Source organism: Cyprinodon tularosa, unplaced genomic scaffold, assembly GCF_016077235.1.
Source record: "Cyprinodon tularosa strain WSP-4 unplaced genomic scaffold, ASM1607723v1 ctg40, whole genome shotgun sequence".
Classification (NCBI taxonomy): domain Eukaryota; kingdom Metazoa; phylum Chordata; class Actinopteri; order Cyprinodontiformes; family Cyprinodontidae; genus Cyprinodon; species Cyprinodon tularosa.
Window position 1 is genome coordinate 502,880 of NW_024039119.1, and position 24,739 is coordinate 527,618.

The 24,739-nt window shown below is 38.0% G+C and overlaps 1 protein-coding gene across 2 annotated transcripts; it reads left to right on the forward strand.

Annotated features, from left to right (window-relative positions):
• The first annotated feature begins 56 nt into the window (after positions 1-56).
• On the forward strand, positions 57-24,408 carry pusl1 (pseudouridine synthase like 1). Of its 2 annotated transcripts, XM_038298065.1 has the most exons (8): positions 58-700; positions 767-827; positions 1,839-2,026; positions 9,887-10,036; positions 11,374-11,544; positions 20,551-20,605; positions 20,763-20,925; positions 24,197-24,408. In XM_038298065.1, the coding sequence occupies exons 1-8, from the start codon at positions 645-647 to the stop codon at positions 24,253-24,255; spliced, it is 903 nt and encodes a 300-aa protein (XP_038153993.1). In that variant the 5' UTR covers positions 58-644; the 3' UTR covers positions 24,256-24,408. The 2 variants fall into 2 exon arrangements, with proteins under 2 accessions (XP_038153994.1, XP_038153993.1); XM_038298066.1 differs by lacking the exon at positions 24,197-24,408 and having other exon boundaries at positions 57-700; positions 20,690-20,794.
• The last annotated feature ends 331 nt before the right edge of the window (positions 24,409-24,739 follow it).

A 24,739-nucleotide genomic window follows, 5' to 3' on the forward strand; every position in this document is an offset into this window, starting at 1 on the left:
CGTTATGCTCTCTGGTCTCACAATGAAGGGTGAGTTGATACGCCCATACGCCCCTGCTCCTTTATTATGACGTAATAAATGAGCGACCGACAGGAGTGTTGTAACGGAGAAGCATTTGTTTTTATTTACCTCGGGGTGGTTTTATGCTTTTGTTTAGAGTGAGGTTATATTTGAATAGGTTTGGCTACTATATATACATTCATTTTGGATTACGTGCTGAAACCCCGATGTAAAAACTTTAAATGTTACGCTATCCCTTCGCAGCTAGCCGAGATGTTAGCATGTAGTTCTATATATGGCCATTATTACTGCTATAGAGTTTTCATGTGACACGAACCGTTTCTGTCATGTATTTTACTAACCTAATTGTTTGAATCTTTCATATACCTAACCGCGTCTTTTAAGTTATTCCCTTCAAAGGGGCTGTAAGCGACACGGGAAAAGTACTTCCGGACTACAAATACGGTTCTGACACATTTCTAGCAAACCGCGTGTGCGCCTAAGCAGAGGACTATTACAAAGTCAGTCCTTACTTTGTGCTTGTAAAGATTACAATGTTCACAAAAGAGTAAGTGCGTGTTTACTGCATCGCCTCACGTTTAATAACAAGTAGTAAATTATGAACTAAGATTTCTAAAGACACAATGCAAAACTTGGCACGTTATCTCATCTTTTTTCAGTACATTGGGACAAAATACAGGTAAGTGTTTGCAGTGTAACTGGTCAGTTATTCACTACGTCTTTTTAATCATTTTATTTTTTTCAGAGGTGTTGTAAAAGTCCCTTCAAGTCAGCTGGGTAAGAAAGGGGTTCAGGATCACTTGGAGGTAATTTTATTTTATTTATTTTTTTACTGTATCAAGTACTTTAAAAACATGATAAGTGCTGTGTTACAAAACAAACATAAGACCTAAACACAGGCTAGAAAATAAAAAAGGCTCACAAACAATTAAGGGCAGGAAAAGTAAATGAGAATAGGTCACACAAAGTCGAAAAGAGTGAGGATGTGTTTTTCTAATGAGGTTTAACAACAAGAAATGGAGAGATCTTCCTAAATCCCTAAGCACTGCAGTTAACATGATTGTAATATGTACTTAGTTTTAACAGCAAGGGTTGTTTTTTCAGTCTTTTTTTTTTTTTTTTTTTGAGGAAGTAAGAGAAAAATTAAGATGATTATAATTTTTTGTTTCAAACTTGTGCATGTTGGCCTACACTGTGATAATAAATATATATTTTTTAGACTTAGACTCAGCTTTATTTATACCTTGGAAAAACTCCTTCAGGGAAATAGTGGTTCCAGTAGCTTATAAATGCTACAACGAGTTAAAGTAAGATGCATTAAATATAAAAAATAGGACAGGTCATATACAAAGAGTGTCTATGGTACAAAAAAGCATTAAAAACCAAAAACGTTGTAATATCTAGGAATATGTTTCCCTTAGATAAAAAAAAAAAAAAAATCTGCACCAGAGAGTTAAGGAAAGACCACACAGTAGTTGCCATAACCTGGGTTATGGCACTTGCACTGCAGAGATGTACTGACCTTATAAAATAAGTTGAAAAATTACACAGGCTACACAGTAGTTGGAATAGAGAAAGGAGAAGAATATTGAACATGAATGACAATAGGTAACGTTTTGCATAATATGTCCAAGGAGGGGGGTGCTGATCCTCGTCCCTCTTCCTGTTTTGTCAAAATTTTATTTTCTGTTTATTCCTTGTAGCTGAACATTGCAGATTAATAAGCAGAACATCCTTAATAAACAAGCGAAGGGAAAAAAGAAGAGCCAGACATAAAATGTCTGATCTTTTTGTATTTTTTTTCTGACTGCATCCAGGAAGCAATTCATAGACTCAGGCCAAACAACGCGGTGTCTCTGTCGGTGTCCAGCAGGACAGATACGGGCGTCCATGCCCTTTCCAACTCCGCTCACTTCGATCTTGTGCGGAAAAACGACAAGCCTCCGTTTACTGAGGATGTTTTGGTTCAAGCTCTCAATTTCCACCTAAACGCTGAGGATATCAGGTGAGTCAGGCTTCATGGGAAGAGTTGTGAACTTAAAACTGTTAAGTGCTAAAGGTTAGCACAACATCGAATCAAAATTGGATTGAACTTGGAGCATGCTTTCTCATCAGAATCCTTGATTCTGTTAGTGTAATAAGTGTGCAAATAAATGCAAAACGGATAACCAAAAAACAAAACGATTTGACAATATCTAAGGTTGTTTTAGGTATCACTCTCTTAATAATCTCTAAGTAATCTAGAAATCTAAACTTAAAAATAGCAAAAATATGCAATTGCAATTGTTTTTAGTATTGATACTATGCCAGATTAGTTTAGTTTTTTGGATACAGCATTTGAGTATTAGTACTTTTCAGATTATCAACACTTTGGACAAGCCTAAAAGCAATTGTACGTAACTTTTGACCCAAGTATTACCTTAAATTGAGATATATTTAATTATATTTTTAAGTCAATATACAAAGCACTTGGTGGGTATCGATGCTACCAACTCCCCTATGTAGCTTTATTGGATCTGTCAATTAACAAGTTATGTGACCCAGAGCGCCGCTTTACGGCAGTCTTAGCTCCCCTTAGATACGAGAGCTAACCAAGCCAAAGGTTCGTTGTTAGGCAACAGATCTGACCCTTATCTAAAGGCCCTGTCACACTTTGACGATTTAGACCAGCGTATGCCTGACGTACGAAAAATCTGGCCAAAACGCTGGCATATGTTGGATAAGTTACGGCTACGTTTTGTATAAGGTATGAGCATGCTGAAACATTCTGGCACATGTCGACATACGTACGTACGTTGAGAAATATGCCAGCCTATGCTCATATGTGCGGCATAAGTTACGGGTAAGTTATTTGATCGTTGACATTCGTTAAGTGTAAGTCTCATAAGTTGTGGTGTCTTATCTAGGCTCTTATCCAGCTTATCCAAAACCTATGTGTAACTTAGGTTATAAAAGGGGGTTCACAGGAGGAAACCTTCTGTACTCCTGCAGATTTCATCCCGATCATAGGGTGAGCAAGAAGGTGATTGTGACGGATCCTCCCTGAGTTCACGCCCACGGCCATGGCCAACAAACTTCCTAGCAGACATGATGCTGAATCTGCTGCGACTGCAAACCCTCTTTCTTTTTCTTTTGTCTTTTTATTTACTCTTTTTTTGTTTTTTTTAGCCGGGGGTAAACAACAGCTAGGTTAATATCGTGATCAAAGAAATCTTTTTCTGCAGATCAGGGGTCTCCGGGCGCATCGCTGCCCCCCTCAGGACACTGGTTTGTAACATTTAATGGGCTTTACGCTGCGGTGCGTTATATATAAGTTAGGCTGAACATACACTCTGGACTCGTTATGAATACTCTGTGTGTACACCCAAAATTGAAAAAAAAAAAAACTACTTAGAAATTTCAGCATATGCCAGTGATTTAGAAGATTCTGGGGTGTCAGCAGAGATGGGAAGTAACGAAGTACAAATACTTCGTTACTGTACTCAAGTAGATTTTTCTGATATTTTTACTTTACTTTACTACTTATTTTTATGGCGACTTTTTACTTCTACTCCTTACATTTTTACACAAATATCTGTACTTTCTACTCCTTACATTTTAAAAAATTGGCTCGTTACTTTAGTTTTGAATCATTTCAATGGAGTTACCGTTATTATTTTTCACGTCATCAATACCAAATTCTATCTAATTGGATGGGAATCTACGTTGCATTTGACGCACCACTACAAGATGAATCGACAGATTCGGCGGTATTCATTCGCGGCAAATCATTGCAGCTTGGTGGCGGTGGCATTAGCATAGTAGTATGGACGGCGAGATGATTGAAAATGAACACAACGGAGATCTAGTCCTATTGGCAGACATCCATTTAAAATGTAGGCAACGGCATTAAAAAAGTGGTTTCTACTTTTACTTTTATACTTTAAGTAAATTTACAAGCCTGTACTTTGTTACTTTTACTTGAGTAAAGAAGTTTAATCAGTACTTCCACTTTTACCAGAGTATTTTTTAACACAAGTATCTGTACTTTTACTCAAGTACGGAAAGTGAGTACTTTTGCCATCTCTGGGCGTCAGGCATACGCTGGCTAAATCGGCAAGGTGTGACAGGGCTCTAATCAGACGTATTTCTGTTTTTCTTTAAGTATGACTTAACCTATAGAGTTGAATGAGGCCTTGTCTTTACAGCCGCCTCCATGCCGTCTCAATCTGCTGGGCCAAAGTGTTCTGCTCGCGAATAAAAAAAAACAGAGGAAGATTGTTTCATTTTGCGACAATGCAGATTTCCCAATAGCTTTTGGGGTCGCTAAACCTGGAAGTTGCAATTGAAGCGCCCCCTAGTAAATGAAAATTACAGTGTTGCTTTATGGCATCCAGGATTAGTTGTAAGAACAGGCTCTATTAGAGGAATATATGTGTTTAAATTGTAAATACAATACAGAAGAAAATACTGTAAGCTGTTTATTTTTAATAAATTTATGAAAAGTATTGTCACACCTACATTAGCATCTTTCTTGCACTGCAATGCATTCTGGGTAAATGATGTATGGTATGTACTGTTTCCAAAGCAGCAATAAGTAACATTAAACCTTTCAGTTTGATCTAGAGAGTGTTGAAATGGATGTGGAATTAGAAATCACAAGAATTGATGAAGATGAAGAGGACCAGACATGGAGAGGGGAGAATTAACCTAAGAAGATGTTGTTTGCGGGGCTTCTGCTTGGAGATGCTAACCATGATGGAGAGCCATGGTACAATATCAAAAATGAACCTGATTGGCTTTTAAAGGCTGTTTTGTGTGACTTAAAAAAATATTGTCCCTTTTTTCTTTCCTCGTCCTTCTGATTCCAAATTATTTATCTAGATGTCCTCAACGCACGTCTGTTCTTCTTCCAACTTTTTTTAAAATTTTAATTAGTAAAAAGAAAACATGCAAACAGACCCAAAGAAGAAACAAAACAATATCTGAAGGTTCAGATATTAACAATTAAAGGAAAGTCTGGAAGGATCAGTCCTCCTGTGAGTGAGGACAGATGGTGAGAAACATAAAATGGCAAACACACAGAGAAGTGAAGAAGAAAGGGAAGCTCCCTACATACTGCTAATCCTTAAACCTGTAGAGGGAAGGTTGAAAAGGATTATCCCAGCTCTGCTGTTAGGTCTGTGCCATCCATTAACAAACACACACACTTTCACACTCTTACAGCGATCCTTTCATCTTGCTTAATGGCTTTAGTTTCAGTAGATGCATGACTAAGTCAGCAGCATGTGTACATTTTTCTTTTTTATCACTTAAAAAAAAAAAGCTTAAACAGTCTCTCACCATCCTTATCTGTTTTTGAAACAGAGGGAGCCTGTAGCAGAGGTAAAGACATTTTGCCACTAAAACCACCTGAAAGAAGCTCCTGGCTCTCAGCAGTGGTCTACCGCCTCCAGGGATGGAGAGCCAAGATAAGAATAAAAACATAGACTGCACACTTAAAAAAATTTCCTTACAAAATAGGCTACATTAAGACACAGATCAATAGCTGTTTTCTTATAAAAGGAAACTGCTGGTGAGGAGAATGGTGCCACACCAAACAATGCCCCATTTCCCCAAATTGTGTGCGGCCCTTTGTGCATTTCCTATTAAAATTTGATGTGGGTTTGTAGTCAGGGAGCCGAGCGAAAGCTGTCACTTCACATCGAAGGTGCTGGTGGAGGCATTCGCAAGGGTTTCCTCTGTCGTGTGTCACGCTCCATCTCTTCCCTGGGTAACGTAACCTAGTTTCCCAGATTCTGCATGCACACACACATAAATGTACGTATCTTATTGCCATTGCTCTCATACCTTTATGTGCATGAATATTATCTGATGTGACTTCGACGCATCATCTCCCATATCCGCTTGCTCCCACGGAATACTTCCCCAGTCAGGATATATACAGACACAAATCTGTGTGAACAAACTGTAAAGGGTGTTGACATGTCACATTCAATCACAGCTGACTTTAGCTTTATGAGGTTCATGATTTACCCTGAAGGATACCCCTTTAGCTCTATTAGTGGTGGACTCTATTAAATCTATCTGAAATGCACCCAAATCATTTTTTGCTAATTTCCTTTCTCTATCTGAAACTCATTTCATGTTTTGTATTATTGAAGAATTTCTTTTATTGAAACATTACCAAAAAAGAAAATAAAGTATCAAGAAATTACAAGATTATATTTCGGCAGATGAATTTGGGGAAATTTTCTTTTTTTGTAGATTGGTGAGTTTAAACTGGTTTATGACCAGTTTTGCAATACTGAGTTTGAGCACCCTTTCATCTATAACCAACCTGTCGGAAACTCAAAAATCCAACTTTTTTTATTGGTCAGGGCAAGAGAGCTACCTTAAAGGAATAGTACACCCAAAACATGATTAGCCTTCATTTTCTACTCACCCCATGCTGAACAACACTCTGGAGTACTTTTTTGATATCTCAAAGGCATCTGGAGATCTGGGAGGCTTCTTGCTGTCTGCTGACATTCAAATAATGGAGGTCCATGGCGCCCGAGGCAGAAAGGTCCATAAAAGTCCACAAAAAACGTGTCAATATTCCTCCATACTGCTCGTCCAATGTATTCCAAGTGTCCTGAGTGGGTAGCATCCAGAATTTACTCGAAACAAAGTCATTTAGAATGTTTTTAGAGCATAAACAGTAGTGTATAGGTTATCCTGAAAGCGCGCACATGCGCGTTCAGGACGCTACGGAAGCCAGCAGACCAAACCAGCGCATTCAGCTCGGCAAAGAACTCATGCTCTTCCTCAACACTGAAGTCCTCAGACATTTTTCTTTCGTTGTTTCTTTCTTTGCACAGGTAAACAGCACATTTCTTCTTCTACGCTTGCATTATTGGCAGAGCAGACGCTGAATGCGCACTTTCATCTGGTTTGGTCTGCCGGCTTCCGTAGCGTCGTGAGCGCGCATGTGCGCGCTTTCAGGAAATCCTATACACTACTGTTTATGCTCTAAAAACATTCTAAATGACTTCGTTTCGAGTAAATTCTGGATGCTACCCACTCAGGACACTTGGAATATATTGGATGAGCAGTATGGAGGAATATTGACACGTTTTTGTGGACCTTTCTGACTCGGGCACAATAGACCTCCATTATTTGAATGTCAGCAGACAGCAAGAAGCCTCCCAGATCTCCAGATGCCTTTGAGATATCAAAAAAGTACTCCAGAGTGTTGTTCAGCATGGGGGTGAGTAGAAAATGAAGGCTAATCATGTTTTGGGTGTACTATTCCTTTAAAACTAAAGTCAATAGAAGAAATCTATGAAATAAAAATAAGTGTAAACAGTATTTTTGACTAGTGAGATGTGTCTAGTTTTTTTGGGCATGTGACAAAAGCAGGAGAGAGCAAGAGTTTTGGCAGATAACAGGAAGGCTGAACACAGTACAACTGAGAAGTAGACCTGGGCAATATTCAATTCAATTCAATTCAGTTTATTTATATAGCGCCAAATTCACAACACATGTCATCTCAAGGCACTTTACAGTTCAACCAGATCATACAGTCAAATTGATACAAAGTTTTCTATCTAAGGAAAACCAGTTGATTGCATTGACTCATTGACTCAAATACAATCCCCCACACTAAGCATGCTTGTAGCGACAGTGGAGAGGAAAAACTCCCTTTTAACAGGAAGAAACCTCCAGCAGAACCAGGCTCAGTGTGAGCGGCCATCTGCCGAGGCCGACTGGGGTTCAAGGAGACAGAAGCAGAGATACAAAAAGCAGCTGTAAAAGGCGGCCCCGTCCAGGAAACACACAGCCAGGCAGACGAGCTCCAAGGCAGCTCCCATGCCAGAGGACGAAGAGAGCACATCCACTCAGTCACGGTCAGAGAAACAGGACCACACTGGAAAACAGGCCGATCTCCAACATCTATTAACAAGGGTGTTGATAGAAGCAGCACAGCTGATGTTTTTTTCCAGGATGACGTCACAGCCAAACAGGAACAGACGAGGCAAAGCTACTCTGAGGAAAAGCAGAGAGAGCAGAAGGTTAGAGATTGAACTAACAGATTCTGCAGAATAGGAGAACAGAGAGAGAATGAAGCAGAATGATGAAATGGGGGTCCCTATGTCCTCCAAAAGTCTAAGCCTATAGCAGCATAACTATAGAGATAGCTCAGGATAACCTGAGCCACCCTAACTATAAGCTTTATCAAAAATGAAAGTTTTAAGCCTAGCCTTAAAAGTAGACAGGGTGTCTGCCTCACGGACTAAAACTGGTAGTTGGTTCCACAGGAGAGGAGCCTGATAACTAAAAGATCTGCCTCCCATTCTACTTTTAGAAATTCTAGGAACCACTAGTAAACCTGCAGATTGAGAGCGAAGTGCTCTGTTAGGAACATAAGGAACAATCAGATCTCTGATATAAGATGGAGCTTGGCCATTTAAGGCTTTATATGTGAGAAGGAGGATTTTAAATTCTATTCTGGATTTAACAGGAAGCCAATGAAGAGAAGCCAGGATAGGAGAGATATGATCTCTCTTTTTCATTTTCATTAGAACTCTGGCTGCAGCATTTTGGATCAGCTGAAGGCTTTTAACTACAGTTTGTGGACTTCCTGATAGTAAAGAATTACAATAGTCCAGCCTTGAAGTAACAAATGCATGGACTAGTTTCTCAGCATCACCCCTGGACAGGATATTTCTAATTTTTGCAATGTTCCTCAGATGAAAGAAGGAAATTCTAGAAACCTCTTTGATATGGGATTTAAATGACAGGTCCTGATCAAAAATAACACCAAGATTTTTTACTTTATTATCTGAAATCAGTTTAATCCCATCCAAATGAAGTGACTGGCTAATCAGTTTAATATTAATCAATATTAAATCAATATATCAAGATTTTGGAAATATCAATAAATCAAAATATATATATATATCAAAATATTTTTTCAAAAGAGATAGGAAATGAGTCTATAACGTTTATATCGAGATGGTCTTTATTTCCATATAATTATATGTTAATTTTATGAATGCCACTATGTTATTTTTAAGCCAATTCAGACATAATTTCATGATTCTAAAGCTTTTTCTTAGTAAAAATGTGTTTTTTTGAAATTTGAGACAACATTGTAATTCAGAGGTTTCTTTTTTATAAGCATTGTTATTGTATATCACAGGACTAAGCGCTGAAAAACAGGCCCAACTCTATCATTTATTTAAGTTGTCAATCCCAACAGCCCAGCTGATGTCTTTCTGCAGGAGGGGGGTAACAGCTTAACAGAACCAGACCAGAAGAGGTCATTATGATGAAAGAACATAAAGTCAGGGGTTGGGCTTACAAATGAAGTAGAATATAAAAGAAAGAAATGGAATGATTCAAAGCGATGAAAAGTGGACCCCATGTTCTCCAGCAGTCTAAGCCTATAGCAGCATAACTACAGAGCTCATAAGCAGAGCAACTCTAACTATAAGCTTTATAAAAAGGAAAAAAAAAGGAGGGAAGAATTGGAGGTAGACAACTGTTTATTTGTTTGTTTTGTCCTAGATGATGCCACATTTGTATATGTAAATACTTAATTTTAGAAGTTTATTACATCCAACACAACATGCAACATACACAAAAAAACTCATGTTTATTTACTGCTGTTTGTTAAAACAAATGTGACATTTGTGACTAAGTCTGGATTTGGAAGCGCCCCTCTGTAATTATTGATCAATGAGAGCACACTGCCTCTGCAGGGTGGAAGGAATGGGTCACAGCTCTTCACCTGTCTTCTATGGAACAAGACAGCTATTAAGTTTAATATCTCAAGACTGTTCCCAGCTTTACCTGAAATAAATGTTGACCCTCTCTTTTTTTTTTTTTTTTTTCAAAGGGTCACCCATGCCCACCGTGTCCCTCAGGACTTTCATGCCCGTTTTAAAGCCCGTTCTCGGACCTATGTTTACCGAATAGCTCTGGGCGTCTCCCACCACACTCTGCTTCCCCTCACAGACTGGAATCTGTGCTGGAGCCTCCGCAACACGTGAGTGATCCCATCCCCTATTTGCGCTATTGTCATGTGCAGCATCATGAGAAATAAAACTTAGCCTATGGTTTTATTCACAAAAGCTGAGAGCTCAGAGAAAACAACTGGATGTTAATTTGCATTAATAATCCACATTAGGAATGGTGGAGCTGGAAATTAAGGACTTTATGGGAGCTTGTGTGCCAACAGCAAACAAAAGGGATGGCATGTATATATAGAGAAAATGTTTAGGGCTTTGAAGATTTGACAATGTTCTTTTGGCTGTGATTGTAAGGAGGGGGCATGAAGAAATCCCATTTGAAGGAGTGTATCTTCGAACATTTCTCCGCTGTTCTCACTTGACTTTTTTATTTTTTATTTAAAGAAAAGTAGGGCAAGAAAAGCTGCGGGCTTATACACTAGCTGAAAAAACACCCATGCATTTTATCTAGGTTTCTTTTTCTTCCCACTCTAACTTTTTCACTTCTCCAGCTCTCATTTGTTACCTAGCTTCTTCTTGCTCTCCCTTTTCCCTCATTTCTCTCTCTTCATCGTCTGCTTCTTCATCCCTCTCTCATGCCCAGACTTCATCTCATCTTTCGGCCCCAGAGTATCTCTGCCTCAGCAGCGTCTCTTCGTTTTGTCTTTGATCTGCCGCTCTCCTCCCTCGTCATCACACCCGCTTTCCACTGCAAGAAATATCAGATGGATGGCTTTAGTTTTTCTTCTCTAAACTGGTTTTCTATTAAAAATAATGCTTTTTTTTCTTTTTTTTTAGCGGAAGAGCTTGCATATTAGGTTCAGTTAATTGCCTTTGAAAACGTTTACAAAACCTCTGCAATTGTCAAATGGATTTCGGTGGTGGCAGTGTAATGGTATGGGGTGGCATCAACACAAGGGAACATTAATGGAAGCAATCAAAGCGTCTTTATTCTTCTGAATCAAACTCTACCCTGTAATGGGTTAATCCCTAAGATTTTTTCATCTTTTGCTGATTTTTAAATGAGGGCATTAAGAGTTTTAATTGGGCAGTCACTCAGCACAGACCCTCTTCTCATTTTCTTGCTGGATTTCCCCCTACCTTCCCGGTCTTTCGTCTCATATTGACAATCCAAGAGGCTGCAGAGCGCTCTATCCAGGCTCTCACTTTCTCTCTCTATTAATACAGATTAAATTGGAAAAAGAAGACATAGAAATGCATTATTTTATTTTTCTACGTGGGCTCTTCATTCTGACCTCAACTCATTTTAAGGTCAACATGAAGCAAGTGAGGCCAGAAAGTACTGGCTGGTGTAGATTTGACTGCAGGGAATCGCACTGTTTCTGCTTTTACAGTCTAATGTTTTGTTTTTTAGAGAGCTGGATATGGACGCTATGCGTGAGGCTGCTGCCCTGCTGGTTGGGACTCATGATTTTAGCACCTTCAGGGCAGTGAACTCTGAAATACATTTTAAAAACCCTGTGAAGACGTTGGATATGGTTGCCATACAGCCAGGAAGCTCCTTTGCACAGTCGCACTTTCACAGGTAAGATTGAAATAAACAAGTTACACAGTACAACTGAAAAATGGCAGCGGATAAAACCAATGCTGATGCATTTTACATAGCGATAGGGATAGGTACTGTAACCAGGTCAGACCAATAAACTTTAGGCTTAAGAACACATGCCACCGGGACTGATAGGAAGGGTTAAGGTTCTGTTAACATCATTGCTTCATTTTCTCTCTTTCAAAGCTGTTGTCCAATCTTTAGCGACTTTTCAGACCCCTCTTTCGGCTTTTATTTTTAGAAACAAATCTAGCAACTTTTAATCCATAAGTGAAACCATCGATTGCTCTGAGTTTACTATCTTCAGTCAAAGGCACTGACAGGCGGTCAGTCTCAGGAGCCTCAAGCCGCACACTGTCTGCACAGAGAGCCAATTCCAACTTTGTTTCACCATTGAAAATGAATCACACATGAGCAAAGTTTTCATTGTTTCTGTCCGGGATTGCAAAGTGTAATGTACATTAATGTAATAGTCTTTAATTTTTTTTTGTTTCTTTTTTTCTCTAAACTTTTAAATAGATCATGCCTTGTCATTAATTCACACCGAGCCTCCTCCATTTATTCACCTCCTTCACTCTGTGTGCCTCTGAAAACTTTTAATTGAATATGATATGACAAAAAAATTATTTCTATTTTGGGTTTAGGTTAAAAATTGCTACCACTCCTCGTGTAATGAAAGAAAAACCTGCAATGGTCATAGAAATAATTTGAATCTGAAAATTATTTAAAGTAGTAATAAATTTAAAAATTCTATGAAAATAAACAATTGAATGTCAGACATTGCTTTTCAGCCATGCTTGAACAGAATTATAAAAAAATAAACTAATGAAACAGGCCTGGAAAAAAATGCTGGTAGTCCTAGAAAAAAACAGACAGAAATCTGACCAAATGAACGTGTTAAATTAAGGTGTGTCCAATAAAAATAAAATGATAATATTTAGGTTCGTTTTTATTCAATTCAAACAATAGACATTATGTATTTGAAATAAATGATCTCAGTTTAATTTTAAGTAAGTACACTTAAATAGTAAATCCATAAAGCTGATGATAATCTATTTCAAATGAATAAGCTTTATTATAGAAAGTTTTGTTAAACTTATTTAAAGAGAAAGTAAATTGGAATTTATTATGTAATAAATCTGTAAATAACCTGAAAGTTTGGGTGAAATTTTTCAGTGTGTCTTTAAACACGTTTACCACATTATTTACACATATATGTGAAAAAGCACTGTGAAAACCTAGGCTTAATTGGCAAATAGCCAAAAATATAGACTGTATAATAGGTGTAGTCCCATATTTTTATCTAAAAGTGACTCGGTGCAGCATCCTGACTATTAAGAGCCATTGCAATGGAGGACTCATTAAGATAAACCTATTATTCAAAAGTAAAAATCAATAAGATAATTTTTTTGTACTTTTGAACAGCTGAATTCTCCTGCTGTGAGATCCAACAGGTTAACAGAGTTAATTAAAGAGCTGTGTGTGATTATGTTTTAAGTGGGTCTATGTAATTTAGACAATGAGGTTTCAGTATAATCCATGCCAGAGATGGAGAACACCATGTGGGATGTGGGAGATTACACTTCTGTGGGGGTCGCTCTGTATGCTAGATAATACCTCCATGAGCATTAAATGTTAATCCTGAAAATATGCTGCACCATATAGGAAAATATAAGCACTTCTTAGAAATAATGTAATTTATTTCTCTCTAGCTCCCCCCCCACCCCACCCCCCATGAAAGCTTTCTACATATTTAATTTCATTTTTCTATGAGGGATGAGATAGAAAAAACAAAAGTAAAGCGTAAGGGTTTTTTGGGAGTTTCTTTAGTCAATTTTCTCATTTTCCTATGCATGTAAATAATCCTCCATTGATCTATTTATTTATTTATGCAGTGCCTTCATGAATTCATGGAGGATATAAGGATTTGTTTGTTTTATTAATTATGTTATGAATGAATTTAAGATTAAAAGTTGTGTTTGGATTAAAATGGCGGCACTAAAAAGGACTGGTCGTCAATCACTCTGCGATGTGTTTGTTTATAGTTTCTTTTTTTAGTTTGTTCACTCATCTCAGCAGTAAATACAATGTCCCAAGAAGCTCTTCTTTCTACTCTGTGTTCAGTTCTTCTTCTCAGTGACCTTGTCGCTTTGAACGCTTCTGCTAAACTGTGTGGGAAATTTTTGCATGGTCTTTTAATTAAAATCATCTTTGAAAAAAGCTTTTTACTTTTATTTACTCGGGTATTGTTCTAGCAAACTGCCAGGTAGCCACTCCCCACTTTCTGTGGCTTGATGAGAACCAGGTGGACTCTTCTTGCAATCAGAGATTGCAGGTGCTTTTTGGTGTAACTGACCTACCACTCATGTTTGAAAAAGTGCTACAACATGAGAAACAGAGCTGGTAGCACATGTAAAATCAGAACTGTGCAAGTTTTTTTTTTTTTTTTTTTTAACAAAGTTTGAAGGACAGCCGGTAAGCCTCACAATGCTGTTGCTCACTTCCTGAATCTCATTGGAGCAGCACATGGACTCTGATAGACTGTTGTATTAAAGCTACTGTGTGTAATAATTACAGGGATATACAGTCAGAAATGTAATATATTATACATAACTATGTTATTTATCATCATCTACGAGCTCAGCCTCTTAACCTTAATATTTGCGTTGCCTTAGAATTCGTTATTTATAATTACATAGGAGCGGGTCTTGCAGCCATGGAAGCAGACATCTTTGCGCTACGGCAGCGCAGAGCCAACAAACTAGCGATTGCGAGATCGCCCATTACGCTCGAAAGTAACTACGGCAAGTTGAGAGAGATGAACTGAGACGGTACTGAACACACAGACTAATGAAATGCTATCTGTAAAATTATCTATGTAAACAAACCTCATCACTTGAGAAGGTAGGTGATGCGGACATCGTGGAAGACATTTTGTCCCGTAACGCTCGCCGTACTGTTGGGGGGGAGAAGCGGTGGGGGGGAGATGTTCATGTTGCTGCAGTCTGCACTCTGGACGTTAGATGTCGCTGAAAATTACACACTGTAGCTTTAAAGGGTTTTAATATAAAATAAAAATATTAATAATTATCTTAATAATAATACACTTGGTTTTATTGTTAATGGTATTTACTCAACAATGTTGAGTAAAATCTTTGGGGGGAAAAAGAATATATTTAACAAAAGGCTGACAAATATGCAAATTTATTTATTTGCATTGAATTACTATCAAATATTCGCTATTTATTATACTTTTGAAATAATTGGTTTAAAGGGGTGGAAAAATGTTTCATTATTTCAAAAGTATTTATCTTTTTTATTTCAAAATGTAATGTGCTTCTGTTTCTCTTGAGGTTTTTCACCTATATGACTGGAAGGCTATGCTGATCATCAAAGCTGGATCAGCTAAATTGAAGGCTCTTTGAGTGAAATCCAGCTAAGTTCCATAGTAGAAACTATCCCTTTCAAGTGGGGAATTGCACAGTAAACAAAACGTGACATAACTTGACAGGTATCTCTGTCAGATATTAACTGGTTTGATGATCAGGAACCCTTAAGTTAGAGAAAAAAGCAAAATCAGAAGAATCTGTAGGAGTGTAGACAGGTGTCTACTGTATAGGAACCCATTTATTCTTTCCAACAAGTAAACTCCGCAACAAAAGGGTGTGTAATGTATAACAAATTGCATATAATCATCTTAATCCTAATTTGAAGGCTCTGCCTGAGATAAACTGGTTAAATGCAGCTGTGTCCTAAATCTTTCAGACTGAATAAGAGCATAAAGTGTTTTACTGCTCCTCCTACCCAAGTGCTTTAATAAGCTGCTAGTTAGCTAGAGGAGACGATGCTTCCACGTCTTCCCTGGGAGGGGGCCAATGGTTGCAAAGAATACCAATAGTAGTGTTATAGGTCAACCCATAGATCCACAGCCAGAGAGCTACTAGCAACATGCCTGACTAATTATCTCAGCTAATTTTATTATAGTTGAGATTTTTTTCACATCTGTACTGTATAAAGAGCAGGAACATTATTCTACTCTATAGACATTTGACAATTATAACAATCTAGAGGGTGTTTATTATATTTGTTTGTTTACCAACTTCTATAAATAACCAACTAACTGTATTTTATCAGTAGTAGGTGGCTTGAAATCATTTATATCAGTGGGAGTATTTCATTGCGCCCCAATGATAAGACATGCAGAGAAATGTGTTTCTGCTTGTTAGTAAAAATAAATTGTATGCAATCATAACTGAAAATAAATTAGTGACAGTTCAGTGTTACCATGTTGTGTTTTATTCATTCATGTTTGTCACACTCTCAGCATGAACGTTGTTTTGTTTCTTTGTTTTCCTAATTAAGTGACTAATTGCTTTAGATCATCTCATCAGTTGGTTCGTCTCAGGGGCAAATCTGACTGTAGATCTTTGGCAACAGCACTATAGCAAGATATGATGCTTGACTGGCTTTATTGTGCATGGCTTTATTCCTGACTCCTCAATTAAGGTGCTTCTGTCTCCTGCCAGTAAAGATAAAGCAGGATTAGTTGGTAGCTCTGATAATTACAGAGCTATTTCCTTTACAAGTAAACTGTTAAAGTTCTTTTAAATAATTCTAGTTCCAAGAATTGAAGAAAATAAATGTCTACAATCAGTTTGGGTTTAAGTCTAAGAACTGTGGTGTGTCTAAATCTATAGGAAGATCCCTCCCATTCAAAACATGCAGGTCAGGTGAAAAAACCGTTTGACTGTATCCTCTGGGTCAGTGATGGAGTCGGACAAGGAGGCTTCCTCTCCTCTTTATTGATCAGTTCTTATATAGATGACCTTTCTAAGTAGATCAATCCATGTACAACTGGCTTATTGGTTGAAGACTTGGTTGTAAACCAATTGATGTATGCTGACAACTCTGTAGTTTTAGTCCAAGTTCAGCTGGTCTTTAAAAGCTGCCTAATGCGTGTTCGGTATATGGTGAAGTTCAGGATGGTAAATTCAACCCATCAAAAAGTGTATGATATTTCGCACTAAAGACGATACATGTCATAATTTTAAGTTGATCTTACTGGTCATGTGCTGAGAGACTGCTACCAGATGATGAGATTTATCGCCAAGCTTGAATGTTCTGGCTCAGAAATTTTGAGATTTTCTGATAAAGTTAAACTCAAATGTATTTAGATAATGTTATCATGGATACAGCACATTTATGATGCAATCATAAAAAACAGCTTTCTGACACTAAAGGTTGCTTATAAAGATGCATTTATCTTTAGTTAAAGAAGCTTAGATGGAGCATTGCCAGTTAACAGTTTGTTTCAGCTAATGTCAGCTGTTTTAAGGGATTTTATTTATAGGTTAATTTGCCAACTAAATCAGTCCAAAAATAGAATTATCCCTCTGTTGACTAACATTAAATATAGTCCAGTAAGATCTGTATATCGCTGCCTCCTAAAAGAGAATCTTTTCATGTATTTTTTTAATTTGTATTTTATTATGTAGGGGAGACCGGGGCTAGTTGTGACTTTTTACACTCATATCTTGGAATCAAAACATCATATATTAACAAAATATGTATCTGATGAAAGACTAAAGTTTCAGGTATATATTTTGTATTCATGTCATTTTCATATATTGTGTCAGTACAGAGTTATAAGCAATCAATTCAACATTGTCACCATGTAACAAGTTGTCCCACCAAAGGCTAAGTTTTCACACTATGTGGGGTAAGATGTCACACTGGATTTTGCAACCGATAAAATAAGGACAAAAGAATAGTTATTTCCTTAATGGAAAGTGGATAAATGACATTAATTCACTCTTGTTACACTTGGGATATGAAATATCATGAAATATTATGCAACAAGCATTACTAAACAAACTGGTCCTGGAACAAAAGGAGATCTCACTAGTCAGAGTCTCCATCTCAGTTGCAGTTTTGGCAGACATATACAGAATTACCAGGTGTGCATTCTTAATGTGCCCATCCTTTGCATATCATGCACTGCAACCAGGGTTCTCCTGGGCGGCTCTTTCCAAATGGTTCTATAAGGACCAGGCACAGGGACTAATCTTCTTCCATAGTTTTTATATTTGCACTCTATTTCTTCTCTGTGCTTTGCTTCTTTTGCACTTTAAATTTTGTAACATTGCCTTTCTTTTTGAACAGTATGTTCTTCCCTTTTGCCTGCCTTTCTGCTTCATGTGCCTCTTTCACTGATGTGTCAGTGAGAACAGAGGTGTTTCTCTTCCTTCTCTGCTGGGTACGTTTTTATCTTGGACCAGCTTTTCGGTAATGCCTTATATCCTCTAGAGTAAATGCATTGATGGAGGAGGCTGCTTTACTAAGGCCTAAAATAGCTTCTAGGTTGGTGCTTGGGTCTAGAGCAGCTGGGCCATTGCTTGGTCCAGCGCTGGCCCAGTTGGTGCTTGGGCTTGGTAGAACTAGGTCCTGATAAGGGTGATCTGAGCAAATTCTGTCTACAAGAACACTTCCCTGTTGTAAGGCTGAATCCCCGTTGCACAAAAGCCAGCTTGATGTTATGTGGGGTTACAGTCATTGGATAAGTAGTTGCTACAATCCCAGGGATGTCATAAATGCGGAGTGCTTTCGCGGGGTTGTTCTTTTATAACTTCTGACCATCTTTTAACTTTCTCCTTTCTTTTAAACCACTATTTTTTTCAATAAAAATTTAGTAAAATCTTCATTAGGGTGTGATAATTTAAATAATTATTTGAAAATTATCATTTTGGGGTAATCGTTACATGTGACAACTTAACCCAAAATGACTGTGACAAGTTGCCCCGAATGACCATGTTTGCTGATTCTAGCTCTAACTTAAGGTTAACTTAAATCAGAACAATGAATGATGTAGAACAGGATGTCTTAATATCCATTTTTAAAAAGTCCACATGTATAACTCCTAGGATATTTATCTGATTTAAACTTATTTAAAAAAAAGAGTAATTATTTTTTACTTAATGAAAAATCTTTAATTGGTAAATGGCCTGTACTTATATAGCGCTTTTTCAAGTCTCCTGACTTGATCAAAGCGCTTTACACTACATTTAGTCATTCACCCATTCACGCACACACTCACACACTGATGTGTTGATGTTCATTTAAACTAACAATGTGTTGTCTTCTTCTCACTCAGTCCATAGGACCTGACCATGCAAATGAAGAAAACTAGTATTCTAGATTTTAGTTGCACCCTCTGGTGGAGAAGATAATTGCAATATGACACCTAGTCTCCCCTATTTGTACTCTCATTTAACCCCTTTTTTCAATCATTGATTGTGTGTGTTGTTGTTTTTTTAAGTAATTCGAAATACGAGTCTGTAATGAAATCAATTGCGTCTACTGAGGTTCAAAACAGCATTTCAAAATACTCATGAAAAGCATAAATGTATATACACTATATTGCCAAAAGTATTTGCTCACCTGCCTTGACTCACATATGAGCTTAAGTGACATCCCGTTCCTAATCCATAGGGTTCAATATGACGTCGGTCCACCCTTTGCAGCTAGAACAGCTTCAACTCTTCTGGGAAGGCTGTCCACAAGGTTTAGGAGTGTGTTTATGGGAATTTTTTACCATTCTTCCAGAAGCGCATTTGTGAGGTCGCACACTGATGTTGGACGAGAAGGCCTGGCTCTCAGTCTCCGCTCTAATTCATCCCAAAGGTGTTCTATCGGGTTGAGGTCAGGACTCTGTGCAGGCCAGTCAAGTTCATCCACACCAGACTCTGTCATCCATGTCTTTATGGACCTTGCTTTGTGCACTGGTGCACAGTCATGTTGGAAGAGGAAGGGGCCAGCTCCAAACTGTTCCCACAAAGTTGGGAGCATGGAATTGTCCAAAATGTCTTGGTATGCTGAAGCATTCAGAGTTCCTTTCACTGGAACTAAGGGGCCAAGCCCAGCTCCTGAAAAACAACCTCACACCATAATCCCCCCTCCACCAAACTTTACACTTGGCACAATGCAGTCAGACAAGTACCGTTCTCCTGGCAACCGCCAAACCCAGACCCGTCCATCAGATTGCCAGATGGAGAAGCGCGATTCGTCACTCCAGAGAACGCGTCTCCACTGCTCTAGAGTCCAGTGGCGGCGTGCTTTACACCACCGCATCCGACGCTTTGCATTGCACTTGGTGATGTATGGCTTGGATGCAGCTGCTCGACCATGGAAACCCATTCCATGAAGCTCTCTGCGCACTGTTCTTGAGCTAATCTGAAGGCCACATGAAGTTTGGAGGTCTGTAGTGATTGACTCTGCAGAAAGTTGGCGACCTCTTCGCACTATGCGCGTCAGCATCCGCTGACCCCGCTCCGTCAGTTTACGTGGCCTACCACTTCGTGGCTGAGTTGCTGTCGTTCCCAAACACTTCCATTTTCTTATAATACAGCTGACAGTTGACCGTGGAATATTTAGGAGCGAGGAACTTTCACGACTGGATTTGTTGCACAGGTGGCATCCTATCACAGTTCCAGGCTGGAATTCACTGAGCTCCTGAGAGCGACCCATTCTTTCACAAATGTTTGTAAAAACAGTCTGCATGCCTAGGTGCTTGAATTTATACACCTGTGGCCATGGAAGTGATTGGAACACCTGATTCCAATAATTTGGATGGGTGAGCAAATACTTTTGGCAATATAGTGTATGTTTTTCCCTTATGATTGCATAAATCTTACCAAACTAATATGTGTCACAATATAAGTCTAAACAAAACATAAAACAACGTGGATCTGTCTAACCTTGGTGTAAATGTGTCTAAGGAGAGTGTCCTGCTCACACTGCTTCCAGGCCTGGTTTATAAACCTTCCTCTCCATTTATTATATGTCAAATGCAATCAGACAGCAAGCTGCGAATCAAATTAGCATTTGACCCAATTCCTACAGCATGTTCTTTGGTTATTTGTATATTTTCTTACCAAAATGTGAAAGAACGAATAAAAATTGCAACTAAATGTCATTTCATTTTTGCAGAGAGTTACAGTTCTGGGAGCTGACCTTTAGAAGTCGATCTTTCCTCTATAAGCAGGTTGGTTGCTCTTATGTCTTGTAAATGCCAGCTTAATCAATGTGTGTATTTCTGATTTTGTTTCTAATTGGTCTGGATTATCAGCGCCCTCTGCTGGTAGTGAAAACCAGCACGTTTGCTTTAAACCTGAGAGCATAAGTGTGGTTGTTTGATCCAGGTTCGGAGGATGACCGGGGCCCTGGTGGCTGTAGGCCGGGGACAGCTGTCCGTGTCTCAGGTCAAACAGATCCTGGACGCTCGGGACACGCTGGCCTACCCTCAGGGTGTGGTTGCTCCAGCTCACGGCCTCTTCCTTAGAAGTGTAGATTACAAAGAGTCAGGTGAGTGGCAATCATCCTTAACCTTTACTAATATTTCATTTCCTTCTTCTAGCCACAGTGCAAACCTTTCAATTTACAAATTTATCAAATCTTTAAGATTCCTTACTCCATAAGAGCTGAATGAAATGTAAAACTGAAAAACTAAATGTGTAAAATAGTAATTTCTAACTCCGGCAAACACTGTACTGTTTCAACCATTTGAGAATAAAAATATTCAGCTCACATTTAGGACATTAAAGCTGCTTACTTGTATAATTTGAAAAAAATATTTATCTTCTTGTAACCTTTTTTCCCTCAATACAAATGAACAAGGCAAACCCTACAATTACCCAAACTCTGCTCTTATCACTACATCAACTTAAAACTGCTCCAAAGCTATTGGACTAAATCCCTGTTATGTCTTTATCATTTTCCATCTATTTCCACTATTTATATTATAAAAATATTAAAACTGCCACATTTATAACATGCCGCATCTTGAACACTTTTGTAACCCTTTAATTAAATCGATGCTCTAAAACAGAAGCTATAATACCAATCATATGTCAGGTTTTCTGGATGGATAATTAAAAGATAGTTGAACTTTATTGATCTCGCATTGGAGAAATTCACTCTCTGCATTTGTTCCATCCCCTTGGGGAGCAGTAGGCTGCCATTGTGTGGCGCCCGCAGAGCAGTCTGGGGTTAGGGGTCTTGCTCAGAGACCCAGAGTGGCAGTTTGTGGGAGTGGGGCTCAAACTCAGAACCTCTGGATTCCAAGTTCTATGCTGTAACCACTGTGCTGCCCCCCCTAAACATTAGTCACTGCCTGCTACTTTGCTCCTAAGTGATTGGAATATTTAAAGTCTTTAAAAAAATCTATATTTTAGGAAACATCAATGATTTTCAGAATTTTTATATCTATTGTTCCTTATGTAATAAAAAAGCTTCAGGATTTTTGCAGAACTCCTAGTTTATGTTGCCAAAGCGAGGGAACCAGCATTTGATGTCTTTTAACATTTCAAGCTATTGGAAGCATAATTATTTACACAGAAATTGTCAAACAGCAAAGTGCTCTGCTTCCAAAATATAAGAATAAAACATTCAGGGACAGAAGGAGTTGGAAACAGGGCTACATTTGTTTAGGGCCAAAAAAACAACTGGAATATTTAAAAAAAGAGTTGTTTCTATAATATCTAGAATAGGACATTTTTTTATTTTTTTATTAATTAAAGATATAGTGGAGGATATTCGTGAATTTTTCAAAAGACTCGCCCTCTAAAAAATAAATGCACTTTTAGCCCTTTAAGTTCATCTTATTTCTATTCTCAATAACGCATTTTTTGCACAAATGCCTATCTGCACTGAACCATTGCAATTTGCACACTATCTTTATCCTCTGCACTGTTTACACTTTGACCACTGCTGCACTTTTTGTATAACTCGTGCCATTTGAAATATCAGTGCAATGTTCATAAGCTGTATGTAACGCAATTTCGTTCTGTATGCACTCTGTGCATACAAAATGACAAATAAAGAAGTCTAAGTCTAAGTTAAATACACAACCCTGTACCCACTCCAGAGAGGCAATGCCTATTAGATGTGTGCGAGAGCATGCAGGAGCCCATTTCTCCTCGTGCACGCTCGGTTTAAAAGTTGCTTGTACTCATACAAGCTTACTTTCCAAAAGATTTGCAATTTTTCCACGGTCAGACTCTGCACCGGTGAGTGAAAATGGGGACGAGCATATAGGGCGGCCTAACATAAACATATCATCCAAATGTTTGAAAATTAGGAGGACCACTTATTTTGATGAAATCCTTCACTATACCTATAAATAAGCATAGAGTTTTAATAAATATTCTTAATAGAATGTTGAATTTGACGACAAAAAAAACACACAGTAAACAACTGGGTGTTAGACATATATGCTATGAAAATAAAGCTGTCTAAGCTAGAACCTTTAACTTACCTTAACATTAGTATATTTTGGGCCAAAGTTATTAAAAGCTGCAGAGGTGGATCTAAAGAGCCACATGTGGCTTTTATTCCAAGGCGTCAAGCTTTGTTTTTGAACTAAAGTGTGTGTTAGAATACTTTATTGAATACAAAAGATTGGGTTGGCTAAACAGGTTGATTTACTTTGTATTTTGATCCAATTAATCGCAAACACTAACTACTTAATTTGGTTGCTCTGTACTTATGACAGTGTAATGACAATAAAGAAGGGAAAAAAGCTGTAGTTAATGGAAATAAGTTTATTTGTACAAAAGCCCCTGTTGCTGAAACAAAAATCAATTTAGCAGGTATTTTCTAAGAATGCCTGTACAAGACAACTCGATCATCTTTGGATTTTCAAAATTCATGTTTTTATTTTATTTTCTAAACCTTGACACAGGATGTATAGATCTAATATACAATGCTCAAAAAATAAAGGGAACACATAAACAGCAAAATATAACTTAAATCAAATCAAACTTATGTGAAATCAAACTAAAGCATCACTGATAAATTGATCAATTTCACATGCTGCAAATGGAATAGACAACAGGTGGAAATTATTGACAATTAGTAAGACGCACTCATTAAAGGAGTGGTTTTGCAGGTGGGGAACTTCTCAGCACCTGTGCTTTCTGGCTGATGTTTTTGTTACTTTTAAATGTTGGTGATGTTTTCACACTTATGGTAGCATGAGACACTCTACAACCCACACAATTGGCTCAGGTAGTGGAGTTCATCCAGGATGAACTGTTAAATGTATTAACCTCCTGGTTTACTGGCCTGTGTGCCGAAAGCACCTCCAGCCTCTGGGCACTATGCTGACAGACACAGGCCAGAACACCGGGAATTAGATACATTTAATTACCATTGAGGATTTCTGTCATCAGCACATTCTACTTTGTACAGAACAAAGTATTCAATGAGAATATTTAACTCATTCAGATGTTGGATGTATTTCAGTGTTGTTGTTTTTTTATTTGAGCAGTTTAACTCAAAGTCTAGTGTATCTCTTTCCTCATAAACTTCAACTGTTTCATCCTATGAATTGATATGAATATTTGGTATATTTTGTTATTCAGAACATTTTGTATTTAGTTACAGAGGGATATAACTTTCTTTAGAGATTGTATACTGCTTATTTTTCTAGTTAAAGTTTTCAACATAACTGGTTTAATTTCTGTTACCTTTCCCTGTTAAATTTCATGTGGTTTAGTCTTTGCCTTGCTGCCATATTTCCCATGTTTGTCTATCAGGTCATGTCTCATGGTAACTCTTTCTTTATTTCCTGTAGATCTACAGCTCTCCCAGCTGCCTGACTCGCCTGACGATCCAATAAAAATATCCTGTTAGAATAAGTAAATATTAAAAATAAACTCTATGTGGGGGATTGAATTGAGTCACTGTTGGTTTTGAAGATCCACTCTTGCCTTTGGTTTTTGTTAAATTATCTTCATTTCTGATGTCTTGCTTCAATGCCCTTAAATAAAATCCCCTCTGATGGTATCCATTTTTTTTTTTTTTTGTGCAAAAGTCTGCACCAACACAACCACGGATGCTGCTACCAAAGGATTGCAGGCTTCCACATGTATTTATTGATTATGATCAAAAGGTTATTTGGTTTCATCAGACTGAGCATGTCTGATGAAAGAGGCTCTGCTCCTCCAGGTCGCAGTCAGAGGTTCGACTACCGGGCCAGTAAATTTTGCTGCATGTCTTCCCCCCCTCTCTGATCCTATTTCCTGTCAACCTATTTTATAAAATGACACAAATGAAGACCATTAGAGCCTAAAAATAATTTTTTTTTTAAATAAGGCATTTGACCCCTATTGGTATT